This window comes from Lutra lutra, chromosome 10 (genome assembly GCF_902655055.1).
Source record: "Lutra lutra chromosome 10, mLutLut1.2, whole genome shotgun sequence".
NCBI lineage: Eukaryota > Metazoa > Chordata > Mammalia > Carnivora > Mustelidae > Lutra > Lutra lutra.
This window is the reverse complement of record NC_062287.1, coordinates 108,029,031-108,043,973: the sequence shown is the minus strand read 5'-3', so window position 1 is coordinate 108,043,973 and position 14,943 is coordinate 108,029,031. Positions and strand designations below refer to the sequence as shown.

Sequence of the window (14,943 nt, the reverse complement as noted above, 5' to 3'; positions counted from 1 at the left end):
ACGATCTCAGGACTGAGACCATGACCTGAGCTGAAGACAGGGGCTTTAACCCACTGAGCCACCCAGGAGCCCCTGGTAGAATTTATTTTAAGGACAAAGAAAACTACAAAAATAAATGTTCAAACTGTGGTTTGTTAATGTTATTGTTAGTTGTGGTGTTGTTATTTTTCCTCCGACACTGTTGCGTTTATAATGGGGGAACCAAGTGGATAAGAACTGGCATTTTTCAGTGGAGAAAAAAAGGATACAAATGTACAAGCAGGGACACCTGGGTGGCTCAGTGGGTTAAGCCTCTGCCTTCGGCTCGGGTCGTGATCTCAGGGTCCTGGGATCGAGCCCCGCATCCGGCTCTCTGCTCAGCAGGGAACCTGCTTCCCCCTCTCTCTTGCCTGCCTCTCTGCCTACTTGTGATCTCTGTCTGTCAAAAAAAAAATCTAAATTAAAACACACACACACACACACACACACACACAAATGTACAAGCACTGAGGTTAGTAAAGCCCTGTAGTCCTAGAAGTAACAGTAGGATTTCATGAGGTATTTTCCTTTTAAAAGAAAAATCGACATATTTCCTAGCTTTGTCCACTGAAAACATCTAGAAACAATCTAGTGACAATGAGCACATATAGTTTCACATTGGTTTAGTAAATACAATTTCTTAGTAAGAAAACCAGGGATCCTTGAAGAAATGGAGATTCAAGTCTGGGGCAGAAAAAAAAAAAGATACAAATGTATAAACAATGATGTATAAAATGAGCCAGGAACATCTTGTGATCCTGGAAAACAAACCAAAAAACTAGAAAAGACTAAAAAAAGGTCACATAGAAAGACTCATGAGGTAACTTGAAGAGGCAAGTACTGACAAGAGGGGACAATGTGGGGATTGATAAGAATCATAATCACAGGCGTCTGGGTGGCTCAGTCGGTTAGGCGCTCGACTCTTGGTTTCCGTTCAGGTCCTGAACTCAGGACTGTGAGATGAAGCCCCACATCAGGCTCTGTGCTCAGTGTAGTCTCCTTAAGATTCTCTCTCCCTCTGCCCCTACTCTTCTCTCTAGAATAAATAAATAAACCTTAAAAAATTTTTTTTATTAACATATAATGAATTATTAGCCCCAGGGGTACAGGTCTGTGAATCGCCAGGTTTACACACTTCACAGCACTCACCATAGCACATACCTTCCCCAATGTCCATAACCCCACCACCCTCTCCCTACCCCTCCTCTCCCCAGCAACTCTTAGTTAGTTTTGTGAGATTAAGAGTCTCTTATGGTTTGTCTCCCTCCTGATCCCATCTTGTTTCATTTATTCTTTTCCTACCCCCCAAGCCCCCTACATTGCCTCTCAACTTCCTCATATCAGGGAGATCATATGATAATTGTCTTTCTCTGATTGACTTATTTCGCTCAGCATAATACCCTCTAGTTCCATCCACGTCGTCGCAAATGGCAAGATTTCATTTCTTTTGATGGCTGCATAGTATTCCATTGTATATATATACCACTTCTTCTCTATCCATTCATCTGTAGATGTACATCTAGGCTCTTTCCATCGTTTGGCTGTTGTGGACATTGCTGCTATAAACATTCAGGTGCACGTGCCCCTTTGGATCACTACATTTGTATCTTTAGGGTAAGTACTCAGTAGTGCAATTGCTGGGTCATAAGGTAGCTCTCTTTTCAACTTTTTGAGGGACCTCCATGCTGTTTTCCAGAGTGGCTGCACCAGCTTGCATTCCCACCAACAGTGTAGGAGGGTTCCCCTTTCTCCACAACCTCGCCAGCATCTGTCATTTCCTGACTTGTTAATTTTAGCCATTCTGACTGGTGTGAGGTGGTATCTCATTGTGGTTTTGATTTGTATTTCCCTGATGCCGAGTGATGTGGAGCACTTTGCCGAGTGATGTGGAGCACTTTTTCATGTGTCTGTTGGCCATCTGGATGTCTTCTTTGCAGAAATGTCTGTTCATGTCCTCTGCCCATTTCTTGATTGGATTATTTGTTCTTTGGGTGTTGAGTTTGATAAGTTCTTTATAGATTTTGGATACTAGCCCTTTATCTGATATGTTGTTTGCAAATATCTTCTCCCATTCTGTCAGTTGTCTTTTGGTTTTGTTGACTGTTTCTTTTGCTGTGCAAAAGCTTTTGATCTTGATGAAGTCCCAATAGTTCATTTTTGCCCTGCTTCTCTTGCCTTTGGCGATGTTCCCAGGAAGAAGTTGTTGCGGCTGAGGTCGAAGAGGTTGCTGCCTGTGTTCTTCTCAAGGATTTTGATGGATTCCTTTCTCGCATTGAGTTCCTTCATCCATTTTGAGTCTATTTTCATGTGTGGTGTAAGGAAACGGTCCAGTTTCATTTTTCTGCATGTGGCTGTCCAATATCCCCAACACCATTTGTTGAAGAGACTGTCTTTTTTCCATTGGACATTCTTTCCTGCTTTGCTGAAGATTAGTTGACCATAGAGTTGAGGGCCTATTTCTGGTTAAATAAACCTTTTTTAAAAAGAATAATAACCACAGTTAGCCAAATTATATAAAAATGTTAAAAATCTATTTAATAATCTATTTAATAATTTTTTAAAAGGTCATAGTTGGAGCATGCCAGGGAAACAACTTATTATTTTAAAAACGGAAATAAAAGGAAAGCATCAAACAATTATTTTGCTTTACTTATACTCACTGTACCAAGAGGCAACCAGATAGTTGGTGAAGGGCTGTTGTCTTTATAGAAGTATTATAAACAGTGAAAGAAGAATGGCTGACTTAGGGGGCACCTGGATGGCTCAGATGGTTGCGTGTCTGCCTTTGGCTCAGATCGTGATCTCCAGATGCTAGGATCAAGCCCCATGTTAAGCTCCCAGCTCAGCTGGAAGTCTGCTTCTCCCTCTCCCTCTTCCTCTTCCTCTGCTTGCTCTGTGTCTCCCTCTCAAGTGAATAAATTAAAAATCTTGGGGTGCCTGGGAGGCTCAGTCAGTTGAGCGGCTGTCTTTGGCTCAGGTCATGGTCTCGGCGTCCTGTTATAGAGTACCGCATCAGGCTCCCTGTTCAGCGTAGAGCCTACTTCTTCCTCTCCCTCTGCTTGCCACTCTGCCTTCTTGTGCTCTCTCTCTCCCTCTGTCTTTCTGTGAAATAAATAAGTAAATAAATTTTTTTAACCTTAAAAAAAAGAAGAAGAATGGTGGACTTAGAATATCAGCTTTTTGTAACCCCTAATGAATGAAAGGATCTAGACAGTGATCATCTATGAGTGCTAACCTCACAAAAAAGAGATATGAGGAGACCCCTGACAGAAAAAGAAGCCATCTCCTTGATATAAATCTTGCCTCCCTCTGGCGCACCAACCCAAGAATCTGACGGCACTTCTAGATCTCACTATTAATTTGCAGGAACTGTAGGACAGATGCCCATGACCCTAGGAACACAATCAGTAGAATCTAGACTGTGGGAAAGTTGCAGAATCAAAAATATAAAAATAAAATCCAACATTTACTCCTGAGTTTAAAAAGCCGGTTAGTAGTATAGCTTTAACCAGATGTGTATAACAAATTGAAAGTCAGCTTCATGATTATTGGTGAAATGGCAAAGCATTCCCACGAAAATTTCAGGAAAAAAGAAAAAGATGTCCACTGATACTAGTGAATGTGAAATTGTTCTGAAAGTGCTAGAAAATGCTACAAAGTACATAATGCAATGAGGAGGCAAAGTTACCGTTGTTTGGATGTGGAAGGACTAATTCTGGAAGACCCAAGAAAATAAAATGAAAACTCTTAGAAATAACAGAAGAATCCAGTATCTATCTGGTTTAAGAACTAATGTGTGAGAATCAACAGATTTCCCAAAAGCTATGCCTGCCAACCAAATCCAGCTCATGCCTTGTTTTTGCAAACAATGTTTTTTTGGAAGACAGCCATGCTTATTTATTTGCATATTGTTTATAGCTGTTTTTATGCTACAATGACAAAGTTGAGTAATTGTGACAGAGATCATATGTGAAATTTACCAACCTCTGCTTTAGATAAATAATAGTTAAAACAAAATGGAAAGCGGGGCACCTGGGTGGCTCAGTTGATTAAGCAACTGACTTGATTTTTTGGCTCAGGTCATAATCTAAGGGTTATGAAATCGAGCCGGGCATCCGTTTCTGCGCTCAGCACGGGGTCTGCTTATCCATCTCCGTCTGCTCCTCCCCCTGTTCTCTGTCTCTCATAAATAAAATCTTTTTTTTAAAGTCTCTCTTCCCCTCTCCTTCTGTCCCTCTCCATCCCTCCATCTCTTAAAAAAAAATAATAAAATAGGGACGCCTGGGTGGCTCAGTGGGTTAAGCCGCTGCCTTCGGCTCAGGTCATGATCTCAGGGTCCTGGGATCGAGTCCCGCATCGGGCTCTCTGCTCAGCAGGGAGCCTGCTTCCCTCTCTCTCTCTCTCTGCCTGCCTCTCCGTCTACTTGTGATCTCTCTCTGTCAAATAAATAAATAAAATCTTTTAAAAATAATAATAATATAATAAAATGGAAAAAATCTATTTTATAACCGAAAAAAATAAAAGCCATCTAGAATAAACTTTAAAATATTTAATAACTATTATATATAAAGAAAACTTCACAATTGCACAGACATAAAAGGAGACGTGAATAAGTGGTATTATGTATCTTACGCTAGATAGAAAACTAAAGCAAGACTCTTTTAATACCCTCCAGCCAAAGACTACCAAGAACACGCCTATAGTTGAACGAATGGATTTTTTACTCTTGCACTGTTGGGCATCTGAGTAGGAGGGTGTTTAGGAAGGATTTGTAGGATTTGGGCTTGTGCTAGGTGATTCAGGGGAAGGTTTAAGAAAGCCAGAGTTTTCCTCTGGATTGAATACTGTCAAAAGTGGGAGTGTTTCTAGGATGGGATACATTAACAAATCCTACCTAGACAAAAGCTAAAGCTATAATTGGTAAAGGTCACGTATATTACCCAAGATGGAGGAATGTTTCATCATTTTTGCGGTCTGGACAATGTTCCTGTCTTTGCTGTTGTTCACATGATCTTGTTTTTGTCTTGATCCCGCCCGTCACGGAGTGACATCGTCTGATGTTGATGTACTGTGAAATTGTTCCTGTTTCACAGAACACCACGCACAGCACCTGGACGTCTAGAGGTGTGCTTCACTTTCTCAAGTCTATAAATCAAGTGCAATTGTAATCTTAATTGCCAGTTTTGTATGTGCTTGTTTTATGAAAGAACTTGGCAAAACATATCTAACTTGGGTATCTGGACAAATAAACAGAGAGGGCTTAAGAAACCAAAAACGAAATAGTACTGTGAAAACAAAGAAGGCATAAGAAGAAAAGGTTGATAAATCTACTACAAAAAAATAAAAGTCACTGTTTGGAAAACAAACCACGAACTAGGATACAGTATCTTCCACGCATTTGAGGAAGGGTTGATGTCCCATTAAAACGAACAAGCAACTCTCCCTACCGATAACATAAAAAGAGTAATTTTCGGAATAGTTTTAATTTTTTACAATAAGAATGTACCACCGAAAAACATTTTCGAGAAAAAAAGACCGAGACTTGAACACGGAGAGGCGGAGCTCGCAGAGGCTCAGAGGAGCCTCAGGGAAGGACTACGCCTCCCAGGAGCCTCTGCGCTGATCGTCCCCGGCCTCCCGACAGGCTCCGCGCGCTTTACGCGCCAGCTTTGGCCTTAGCCAGCGAGCGGCGAAATCGCGGCGGAGGATGGAAAGCAGCGACGAGGTGGCGGTTGAGAAGTGCCGCGTCCACTTGCGCCCTGGCACGCTGCGCGACGCCGCCTGCGCCACGCTGCATCTTCTGCCCTGCGAGGTTCAGGTTAACGGGCCCGCCCCGGTGGAGCGCTTCTTCACCCCAGCCATCCGCCAGGGTCCGGATGGTGAGTGTTCAGCGCGGGACTACGGCTCCCGGCAGCCCCCGCGCCCACGCCGCGCTCTCTTCGGCGAGGAGCGGCGCAAGGACTCCTGGGGATCGTGGTCCACCTGAGGTGGAGGGAGGGCCCCAAGGGGCTTGCCCCGCAAGGCCTGAATCAGGCCCTCACCGAGACCCTGCGCCTGCTTCCTGCAGGACTCGAAGTGTCATTTCGGGGCCGCAGACTACGGGGCGAGGAGGTGGTGGTGCCGCCTGGCCTCGTGGGATACGTGACGGTGATGGAAGAAAAGGGAGAGGTGCCGGTGGGGAAGGATTTCTCGGAAGGTTCGTCGAATGAAGATGAGCGAGAGGAGCAGAAGCTGACGGAGCCCCCCGAGGCGCTGGAGCGGGACTTTGTGAGCAGAGGGGGACAGGGGCGGAGGGGGGTTGGGAAGCCGCGGTGGCCCCGATGTTGAGCTGGGCCCCTTCCTCAGGACCAGTTTTTCGGAGCTACTGCCAGTTTCAGCCGCTTCACACTGTGGGGCCTGGAAACCATCCCTGGTCCGGATGCCAAAGTGCGCGGGGCCCTAACCTGGCCCAGCCTCGCTGCAGCGGTGAGTGGGTGGACGGGCTCTCACTCTAACAGCCCCATCCATTTCCCTGTGACTTCAAGGTTATTCCCTGGGTTGTTCAGAATCTTGCCCGAGTGCATTTGGAGCTTCGGGGCCGGGAGCACAATGGGGCAGATGGAACCTGGGTCTGGAGGATTAGACTGGTTGGGGGTGCAGTGTGGTTTCCCCACCCCTGACCTGTCTAGAAGGGGGTTATCATTCTGAGTAGCTTGGTCCCACCTAGAGTACGTGAGCCACCCAGTCACTGTATGTCAACAATCTAACAGTAGAGGTGACTCCCGTTGCAGATTCACGCACAGGTGCCTGAGGACTGAGAACCTGAACTTGACATTGAAAGTCACCAGTCCCTCCACCCCAATAAGCCAGCTCTTCATTTTGGAACCACGGATTCCATCACCGCCAATAAACAAGCTCTTCACAGCACCTGTGAGTTTGTGGGCACCTTGGGAGTCCCTGAACTACACTGCCCTTTCTCCCACAAGAAACTTTCATGGCTCTGGCCCATAGAAACAGTTTATTTCCAAGGGGCAGTGAGGGCAAAAGAGGCCAGAATTTTGTAGCCAGGACCCCTCCCCACCCAACTCCTACTTTACAAAAGAAATTTTTACAGCCACTGGCCCCCTGTACAGAGTGCACCCACTCCCCCACCCCCCTATCCCACTGTACACAGCTGCCTGGCTCTGTCCAGTCTCTGGTTCACAGCAGGCCCAGACCTGCAGCCAGCTGACCTTGGAGCTGATCTGAGCCCTGAGCTTACCCTGGTGCTAGGCACCAGCAGCCCCTACCAGGCCTGTCCTCTCCTTATGGCGCTGTCCTCAGCGCCACCTCCCTTGGTGTGCCTCTCGGGGGCCCCGGTAGGGGTGGGATGTGCCGTCAGCCCCAGTTCTCCTTTGTCGCCACTGCTGTGGCCATTGTCCGGTCACCACTTTCCCCTCTTGCTCCAGTCCTTGGGAGTGAAGTGCAGACACTTGGAGTCGATCCGAAGGAGCCTCTTGAGCATAGCTCTTTCGTGTCCATCCACGATGTCCTCTGACAGCGTGAGGATATACTGGCCCTGGATGGGAGATGGGGGCAGAGGGGGTCAGCCCATGTGGGGCCTGCACTCTGCAGCCCTACACTCACCTGTCTCCCCTTGCCTGCCTCCCTACCTTGTAGTAGTTGATGAGGTTGAGGTATTGTAGAGTGGAAATGACATCCTCCTTCTTGATGCTGGTGATTTCACTGATCTCACTGTGGGAGGGCAAAGATCAGGTCCTTTGGAGGCCTTCATCTCTGCCCCAAGCCCCCAAGAACCCCAGGAGTGAGGAGGGGCCATGCCATGCACCCCCAGGGGAGGAGGGAAGGCCAGGCTCACTTGATGGTGATCTGTGGCCTCTCCCCGCTCTCTGACTTCAGCCCCATCAGGATCTCCAGAATGGTTTGGGACCAGTAGCTCCGGTAGGATAAGAGGCCAAGGTCTGAGAGGGGCTTCTCAGGAGTCCCTGTTTTCCCTTCCACTTTAGAGAGTTCATAGCCTACAGCAAGGAAGCAGGAAGGGGTAGGTCAGTGATCACACCTTCATGCAACCAATGTTCCTGAACACGAGTTAGAGAAGTAAACTGCTGGGTTCCCATCTCGGTCCTGCCACATGGGGCTTGTCTGCTTCGTCTGTTTCCCTGTAGAGAACTAATAACCATTCATTCTTCATCTCTGTGCTGTAGAGGTAGGTACTGATGGGAACAGCTATAATCCCAGGGGAGTGCAGAGAAAATGGGAGGAAAGGCAAGTGCCTCTGATTTTCATCATTCCAGACTCTGGCTGTCTGTGAGAAGGGAAGACAGACCCCATGTTTGCTCTAGGCTCGAAGAGATTTGGCTCTGCAGTTAAATCAGTCCCGCTAGCTGCGGCCCGAGGAGCATCAGCTGCTCCAAGACCACGCTGGCCCAACTAGGTGTTGACAGGAAGCAAAGAGAGAGGCACCAGTGCACTTCCTGGGTCAGAAGGTGACCATTCCTCAGCAGGTAATTGAGGACTGGTCACCCCCTGAGCACTGACCACTGGCACACAGTTCCCAGTGAGCCCCTCAGGCCCTGTGGAACCTTATATAGCTTCGTGTCTCTTGGCAGAATCTTCATTGTCCCTGGGATTCTGGGGTGTCACCATTACCTCTAGAAGCCCTTCTTCACCCTCAATCATTACTATGTTGGGTCACGGCCCTTTCTGCCCAGCCCTCCCAATCTTTATCAGCCAGCCTGGCCCAATTTCCTGTGACTTCGACTAAGCAGTCTAGCTGGGAGAGGGACAGAGAGGCTGCTGCTTTAGAGAAAAACAGCCTGGAAGGGGTAGGAGGCACACCCGATTCCTACTGAATTCTGCTGGGCCCGCCAGTGCCTGTGGAGTCCTGACAGACCATCTGGAGGCCACACTCGCCTCAGCAGGGAGCTCCCGGCCCCTCCCTGGCAAACATCTACCTGCCATCAAGTACTGCCCACAGTGGGTACTTCTGGAGCACCTGTCCACTCCTGCGCGGGAGGACCGAGTGCCTCGCGCTGGTGACCTTGCCCACATTCTGTTTCCACTGAGGTCTGACCTTCAAGGCTTAGATTCATTTTAAGTGTCTGCCCACCCTACCAAGCTGAGGGCTTTCCAAGGATGGGACCCCATCCTGGCTTCATTTTGTTAATAAAATTCCTCAAATGGACCGTGACCTTGATCAAGGCAAGCCTCTGCGTCTTCATCAAACAGCTGAGGCACCCCCTCCTGTCTCTCAGGTCAGGGCTTGATTATCCCAAGGGTTCCACTGAGTGGTGAGTTGAATGGAGTAGGATTAAGCTGCTGGGAAGCAGAAGGGGGCAGCTGGAGGACAGAGAAGAGTTCATGTATGAAGGAGTCGAGTCCCTCATGGGCTTCACGAGATGGACCTGCCTGAACCCAAGGAGAAGAAGCCAAAGCCATACGAGTCAGTGCTTCCTTGTTTTTGCCGAATTAACAGCATTTCGAACTTCCGCCGTCTGCAAGGCTCAGACAACTAGTGAAACGAAGCACTGCTCCTTGCTCAGGAATTTGTATGATAGCCCAGAATCAGACAGACAAGCAACAGGGGCTCACCTGCCTTCTGTCCAGGGCCCTGGGCGGGAACAGATGAGTCAGGGTTGGGAAAAATTGGGTGGTTTTTAAAAACTTTTGCCAAGGAAAAATGAGGAGCTGCAAACCTAGCCCAGGTAGGCAGGGCAGTCACCCTGAGCATGGAGGGAACCTTGGGCAAGTGCTAGCTTTCTTTCTGGCCAGCCAGGCAGGGCTGATGATCACAGCAACCTAACACCTAGGGGAGGTGTGATGGCAGCCCTGGTCCCAGGCCTGGCCCTGCAGGGGCCCACCCCCAGCCGAGCTCACAGGTACTCACTGAACTCGATGAGCAGTTTGCCATAGCCCCGGCGCTGGTAGGGAGGCAGGGTCAGGATGCAGGCCACGTTGTAGTCCTCCGTGGATTCCTTTTCCTGGAAAATGGGGGTGGGGGAGTGAGGAGGGGCCACGGCTCCGGGCAGGGCCGAGAGTGGGTCCTGGTGAGTGCTCACCTTGGAGAAGTAGCCCACTATGTGGAAACCCTTGCAGTCATACTCTGTCATGACATAGAAGAGGAAGGGGTCTGTGTCATAATACAACGTCTTGTGGTCGAGGAAACACTTGGCCAAGAGACACAGGTTCTGGGAATAACTCTGCAAAGGAAAAGGCTTGTCACTGCTCTGGGTACCCTGTCTTAAATGTGGCCGTTTGGTTTCTCTACCAGAGGCTGGTGACGGATGACGACCCTTCCTCCCTGGCCCCTGACCCATTCTCTCAGTCAGGCTGTCTCTGGCACTCAGGCACAGCTACTTCTCAGTGGCAAGGATCCTGTGTACCCACTCTGGGAGAGTGTCTGCCCAGCTGTCTTGCTGGGGAGCTGGGGCTGGTTTACCCCTGTTCCCCACACCTTCACCTAAGGCCTGCGGGGGAGCTTCCACGGCCCTCTACTGTGGTGGGTCCAGGAAGACAGACTGTGCCAGGGTTTAGGAGAGCAGCTCTACCCTGGTGACAGTCTAGGAATCTGCTTGTCAAAAACCACAACACTCTCCTGGCCTACAGTCACACCTATTGGAGGCTGATCTGTCCTACAGTGGAGAGACGATATTCTGAAACTCAAAGTAACAGCTTCAGGAGCAAAACAATTAATCTTACTGCTCTGCTTCACCTCCACACATATGTCCTCCCACCCATCAGACTCGGCTTTTAACCAGCTGCTGGACACTGCCATCTGGGTGCCTGAGTCTTAGTAACAGAACAGGGGTGAAAGCAACACATCCTTCCCTCGAGCCTCCTCAGCACCCGAGCCAGGGCTCTCCCTCGCAGTCCAAGATGCCTGCTTCTCCCCCACTGCCCTCTGTGCCCCAGGAATGGTCTTGCAGTCTTAAGAGTACACCCAGATGGCTCCCTTCTTCCTTCCCGCAGCCAATGATTAAGGCAGGTTTGAAGCCCCAAACCTGCAGTGACCCTCCCCCTCCCCCAGCTGACCTTCTCGCCACCTGAGCTCTGTCTCTTGAAACAGCCTTGCCTCGTCCTCTCTGCCTTTCAGCTGGAATGATCCTGACCTTTCATCCCATCTGTACATCCATCCCCGCTGCTTGGGATCCCCTGACCTACCCCATCCTTCATGTCAAGGATCAAAGACCACCTCCTCTGGGAAGCACTGTGGGCCATCTCCCAGTCCTCATAACCCACCCTTTGTTTCGTGACCCTTATCCCCGGGATCTAAGTGGACGTGGGCAAATCTGTTTTTTCCATGGACTATGAAACTCAAGAGGTTTTGTCTAATTACCGGTCAGTATATCTCCCAATACCTGCCTTATAGCAGGAATTCAACAGAAATGGGATAAACTAATCTGTTGGCCAGACTGCTCTGTGTTTTCCTGAGTAGGAAAGAGCTGTGCATTTCACTTCCCCCAGATCACCAGTGCCGATGACTCCCCACTGCCCCTTGGCCACAGACCTTGTTCTTACGGCCGTCAATCTCAAAGAAAGAGATGGTACCCTTGCGGTAAATCTCGTTGCCCGGAGGATGTCGCAGGTCACACTTGGTCTGAGGAAGAGAGGAGGATCAGAGGCAGGGGCTGCATGGGGGGTGGTAGGAAAGCAGCTCCCCAGGACTCCTCGTACCAAGTGACGCTGCAGACACTTGAGGCTGCGGCCGTATTTGAGGCAGAACTCGCAGAGGTAGAGGACGGGCAACGTGGTGAGCTCCTGCGGGTACGGGGAGAAGTACCAAGGCTTCAGGCGGTGCCGGCCCAGCTCGATGCACTCGATGTTCTTCATCCGGGTGACAATGTCGTCGTGGCTCCGGTCCGACACCAAGCTGCCAGTCATGCGTGGCGCTGACGGTATTCCATCTGAGCTGTCCTGGGAGTCCTGCCCAGGGCCGGTGGGAAAAATGCCAGGTTACAGAAGACAGCTCAGGCAGGACACCTAACAGCTCGCATAACCCTTCCACAGCTTTCCTTGTTCAAGCCTAGCAACCACCCAAGGGGGAGGGGGAGGCTGGTACTATATTACATCCCCCACTTTCCAAATAAAAGGAAACTAGGAAAGTTCTCAATTGCGGTTTGAAAGAACACTAACGACTGACCCGAACCAGCTCTTCTTGCTCCTAATCCTACCAACAATCATCACTGCTATCACCTCTTGTTTAGCTATTAATTTATGTTTACGTGTTTGTTTTTAAAAATGTTATTTACTCATCAGAGAGCAAAGCAAGGGGAGCTACAGGCAGATCAGGCAGAGGAAGAAGCAGACTCCCCACTGAGCAAGGAGCCTGATGCAGGACTCGATCCCACTGGGGTCATGAGCTGAGCTGAAAGCAGATGCTTAACCGACTGAGCCACCCAGGCGTTTATTTATTACTTTTTATAATCTCTACACCCAAGGTGGGGCTCATAACCCTGAGATCGAGTGGCACACTTTTCCAACTGAGCCAGCCAGGTGCCCCTTCTTGTTTCTTTTTAAACCCATCACTAAACTCTCCATCCTCCTTTTCACCCAGCCTCCCTCCTCCCCAGACCTACCTCATCAGTGCCCAAGCAATTTGATTTTCGCTTCCGTCCTGGCTGAGCTGCCACTGCCCTACGGGCTGATCCATTCTGCAGGTAAAATGGTGAGAAGAGAACGGAGAGTGGTGAGAGGAGCCTGAAAGGGGCTGCCAGAGGGGAAAAGGAAGAAGAAAAGGGTCTAGGGGACTCACCTGGGGAAAAACCGAGGCTGGAGCTGTCTCGCTGGGCACTGGAGTTGCTGGTGAAACCACCTCCACCTTCCGTTTCTGCAGAGAGAAACCAAGAAAGGTGGGTCAGAAGGTAGAGAAGGTGGGACCTCAGAGGAAAGCAAGGTCCCTGGAATTGCTGAGGGTACCGTTGAGCGGTGGTTGGGCTGCAGGCAGGAGCTGGAGGAGAGCGGCTGGTCAGGCTCGCCACCGGGAATGGCCTCCCGCTCCTTGGGCAGGTTGAAGCGGAGTGTGATCTGGACCGGGATTGGCAAGGTCTTCCCGCTGGCCTGGGCGGAGGCCGGCTGTAGAGATAGGTCCAGGGTCTTCCTCTGGGGTGGGGATGGTGGTGGGATGGGAAAGGGGAGTAGGGGCCCCTCAACGTGGAGTAATCAAGCCCCACCCTCTGCCCTCTCAAGGACATAGGAATAGCTACTGGACTCTGGAAACTACAATTTTGCCCCCATCCTTTGCAAGCTGAAGCCAGAGTGGAAGGGTGCAGACTTCTACCCATCCAAAATCCCCTGAGGCCAAGAGATGAGAAAAGTAGGAGGCAGGAGAGAAAAGGTGAAGCAGGGGACCTACTCACCACCTCTCTCTCTGGAGAGCCGGGGCGAGACCCAGGAAGTCCGTTCTTGGTGGGGGTCTTGGCCTCTTTCTTGGGGAACTGAATCTTCTTTAGGTCCAGCCGCTCGTGGGTCACCCATTCATCCAGGCGTTTGTTGACTGCAGCAGTGGGGATGGCTCAGGAAGGAATGCCAGAGGCTGTCTCCCAACCCCACCCTGCCTCCCTACCTCACCCCAGCCCAGGACTCACAGTCAATATAATGGACGTAGAAAAGCTTGCGGCCACTGATGTCCTTCACGCTCAAGATCTCGGCCAGGGCTGTGGGAACAACACAGCCAAGAGCCTTAGTCGAGCCAGGCGATGAGAATCCACCCTCCTAAGACCTGATCTCCTCCCCCAGGCCGGATCCCTAAGCCCCAGCACTTAGAAGCTTTCACCCGAACCCCCTTTAGTCATCAAGTGCTGCCCCCTCCCCAAGCCCCGCCCTATCCATTGGAGAGGCAGAAAGCCACGCCCCTCCTGGGTATCTGCGCCCCGCCCGCCTCCGGATTATAGAGGCCCCACCCCCTCCCGAGGGTTCGGTTGACTCCCTCCCGCCCCTCGCCCTCAGGTTCCTTAGCCCCGCCCCCCGACGTCACTCACGCCACTCATCTTCGTTGTCCTGGTTCCGCCGAAGCACGGGCAGGCGGCAGCCCTCGATTATCTCCCCCTGGGGAGACAGCGCGGCGCCAGGGTCGGCTACTGGGGGGCCTCGGGTTCTACCCACCTCCCCTGGCTCCCTCCGCCCCGCCCCGGGCACCGGACTCACCACCTCCGCCATCTTCCCTCCCTCCACTGCCACTTCCGGCCCCTCTGGGAGACGTCACTTCCGGGGTTCAACGCGCCGTAGGCCCGCGCCTCTTGAAGCCGCTTTAGAAGAAGACTTTTGAGAGACACGACTGTCCGGCTGGAAGCAGGCAGCCGTGCCGTTTGGCTGGCGGGAGAGTGGGGTGTTTTAAGTTTCGGTCCGAGTCCTGGGCGGAATCCCCGAACTGCGCACAACGATTGGAGGAAAGCTGAGTCCGTCACGTGACGCCCACCGGGCGCGACGCCGGTCACGTGGTTACAGCGCAAGTCACGTGGGAACAGGTTTGTGCTTCGAGGACGGCCGGGCTCGGGCGTCTCCTAGTGGCAGCAGGAGGCGTCGCCAGGAGGAACTGCGCGTGCTTGGCGCTGGGGGGCGGGATAGCGGGGTGTCTGGGGGGAGTGGGGGGCTGGGGAAGTGGGAGGGACTGCGAACGGACCTGGTGCGGGGTGATTTGTGGACTTCTTTCTTGGTGATGGGGATTCAGATGTTTGGTTTGTTGTTTTGTAGATTAGATTTATTTTAAAAAATAATGTTCATGTATACATTCAACAGATATTTAGTGATCCTCTAGCATGTGCCAGGCATTGTTCCAGGAGCCCGTAATACATTAGTGAGTATGGTGAAGAAGCCTGGCTTCATGGAGCTTACAGTCTTGGGGGTTGGGAGGAAAAAGAGAGGTATACATATCAAGTGCATTTAAAATTAAGTTATTTAGTATATGAAAAAGTGTTACGTGTATGAAACCGCCCCCCCAAAAAAAACTAC

General features: G+C 50.6%; 2 protein-coding genes across 5 annotated transcripts; one reads left to right on the top strand and one right to left on the bottom strand.

Moving 5' to 3' along the window:
- Window positions 1-5,656: 5,656 nt before the first annotated feature.
- Window positions 5,657-6,924, top strand: RNASEH2C (ribonuclease H2 subunit C). The gene is made up of 4 exons (XM_047692760.1): window positions 5,657-5,897; window positions 6,086-6,285; window positions 6,364-6,483; window positions 6,789-6,924. Exons 1-4 carry the CDS (start codon window positions 5,726-5,728, stop codon window positions 6,813-6,815), a joined length of 519 nt encoding a protein of 172 aa, XP_047548716.1. The 5' UTR covers window positions 5,657-5,725; the 3' UTR covers window positions 6,816-6,924.
- Window positions 6,925-6,996: 72 nt separating this feature from the next.
- Window positions 6,997-14,373, bottom strand: KAT5 (lysine acetyltransferase 5). Of its 4 annotated transcripts, XM_047692757.1 has the most exons (14): window positions 14,140-14,372; window positions 13,974-14,040; window positions 13,581-13,649; window positions 13,353-13,489; window positions 12,913-13,068; window positions 12,749-12,823; window positions 12,573-12,647; window positions 11,671-11,919; window positions 11,504-11,593; window positions 10,056-10,196; window positions 9,884-9,977; window positions 7,856-8,015; window positions 7,650-7,731; window positions 6,997-7,555 (listed from the first exon to the last, which is right to left on the bottom strand). In XM_047692757.1, the coding sequence occupies exons 1-14, from the start codon at window positions 14,149-14,151 to the stop codon at window positions 7,421-7,423; spliced, it is 1,542 nt and encodes a 513-aa protein (XP_047548713.1). In that variant the 5' UTR covers window positions 14,152-14,372; the 3' UTR covers window positions 6,997-7,420. The 4 variants fall into 4 exon arrangements, with proteins under 4 accessions (XP_047548713.1, XP_047548712.1, XP_047548715.1 ...); XM_047692756.1 differs by having other exon boundaries at window positions 13,974-14,373; XM_047692759.1 differs by lacking the exon at window positions 12,913-13,068 and having other exon boundaries at window positions 14,140-14,368.
- Between the last annotated feature and the right edge of the window lie 570 nt (window positions 14,374-14,943).

Bases quoted from the DNA above. Each gene is read 5' to 3' on its own strand.
- RNASEH2C (XM_047692760.1), top strand. From the start codon at position 5,726: ATGGAAAGCAGCGACGAGGTGGCGGTTGAGAAGTGCCGCGTCCACTTG. The intron at 5,898-6,085 runs GTGAGTGTTCAG...TGCTTCCTGCAG, and splicing joins CATCCGCCAGGGTCCGGATG to GACTCGAAGTGTCATTTCGG. The intron at 6,286-6,363 runs GTGAGCAGAGGG...CCCCTTCCTCAG, and splicing joins AGGCGCTGGAGCGGGACTTT to GACCAGTTTTTCGGAGCTAC.
- KAT5 (XM_047692756.1), bottom strand. From the start codon at position 14,151: ATGGCGGAGGTGGTGAGTCCGGTGCCCGGGGCGGGGCGGAGGGAGCCA. The intron at 12,824-12,912 runs GTACCCTCAGCA...TTCTCTCTGCAG, and splicing joins AGCCCAACCACCGCTCAACG to AAACGGAAGGTGGAGGTGGT. The intron at 11,594-11,670 runs GTACGAGGAGTC...TCTCTTCCTCAG, and splicing joins AGTGTCTGCAGCGTCACTTG to ACCAAGTGTGACCTGCGACA.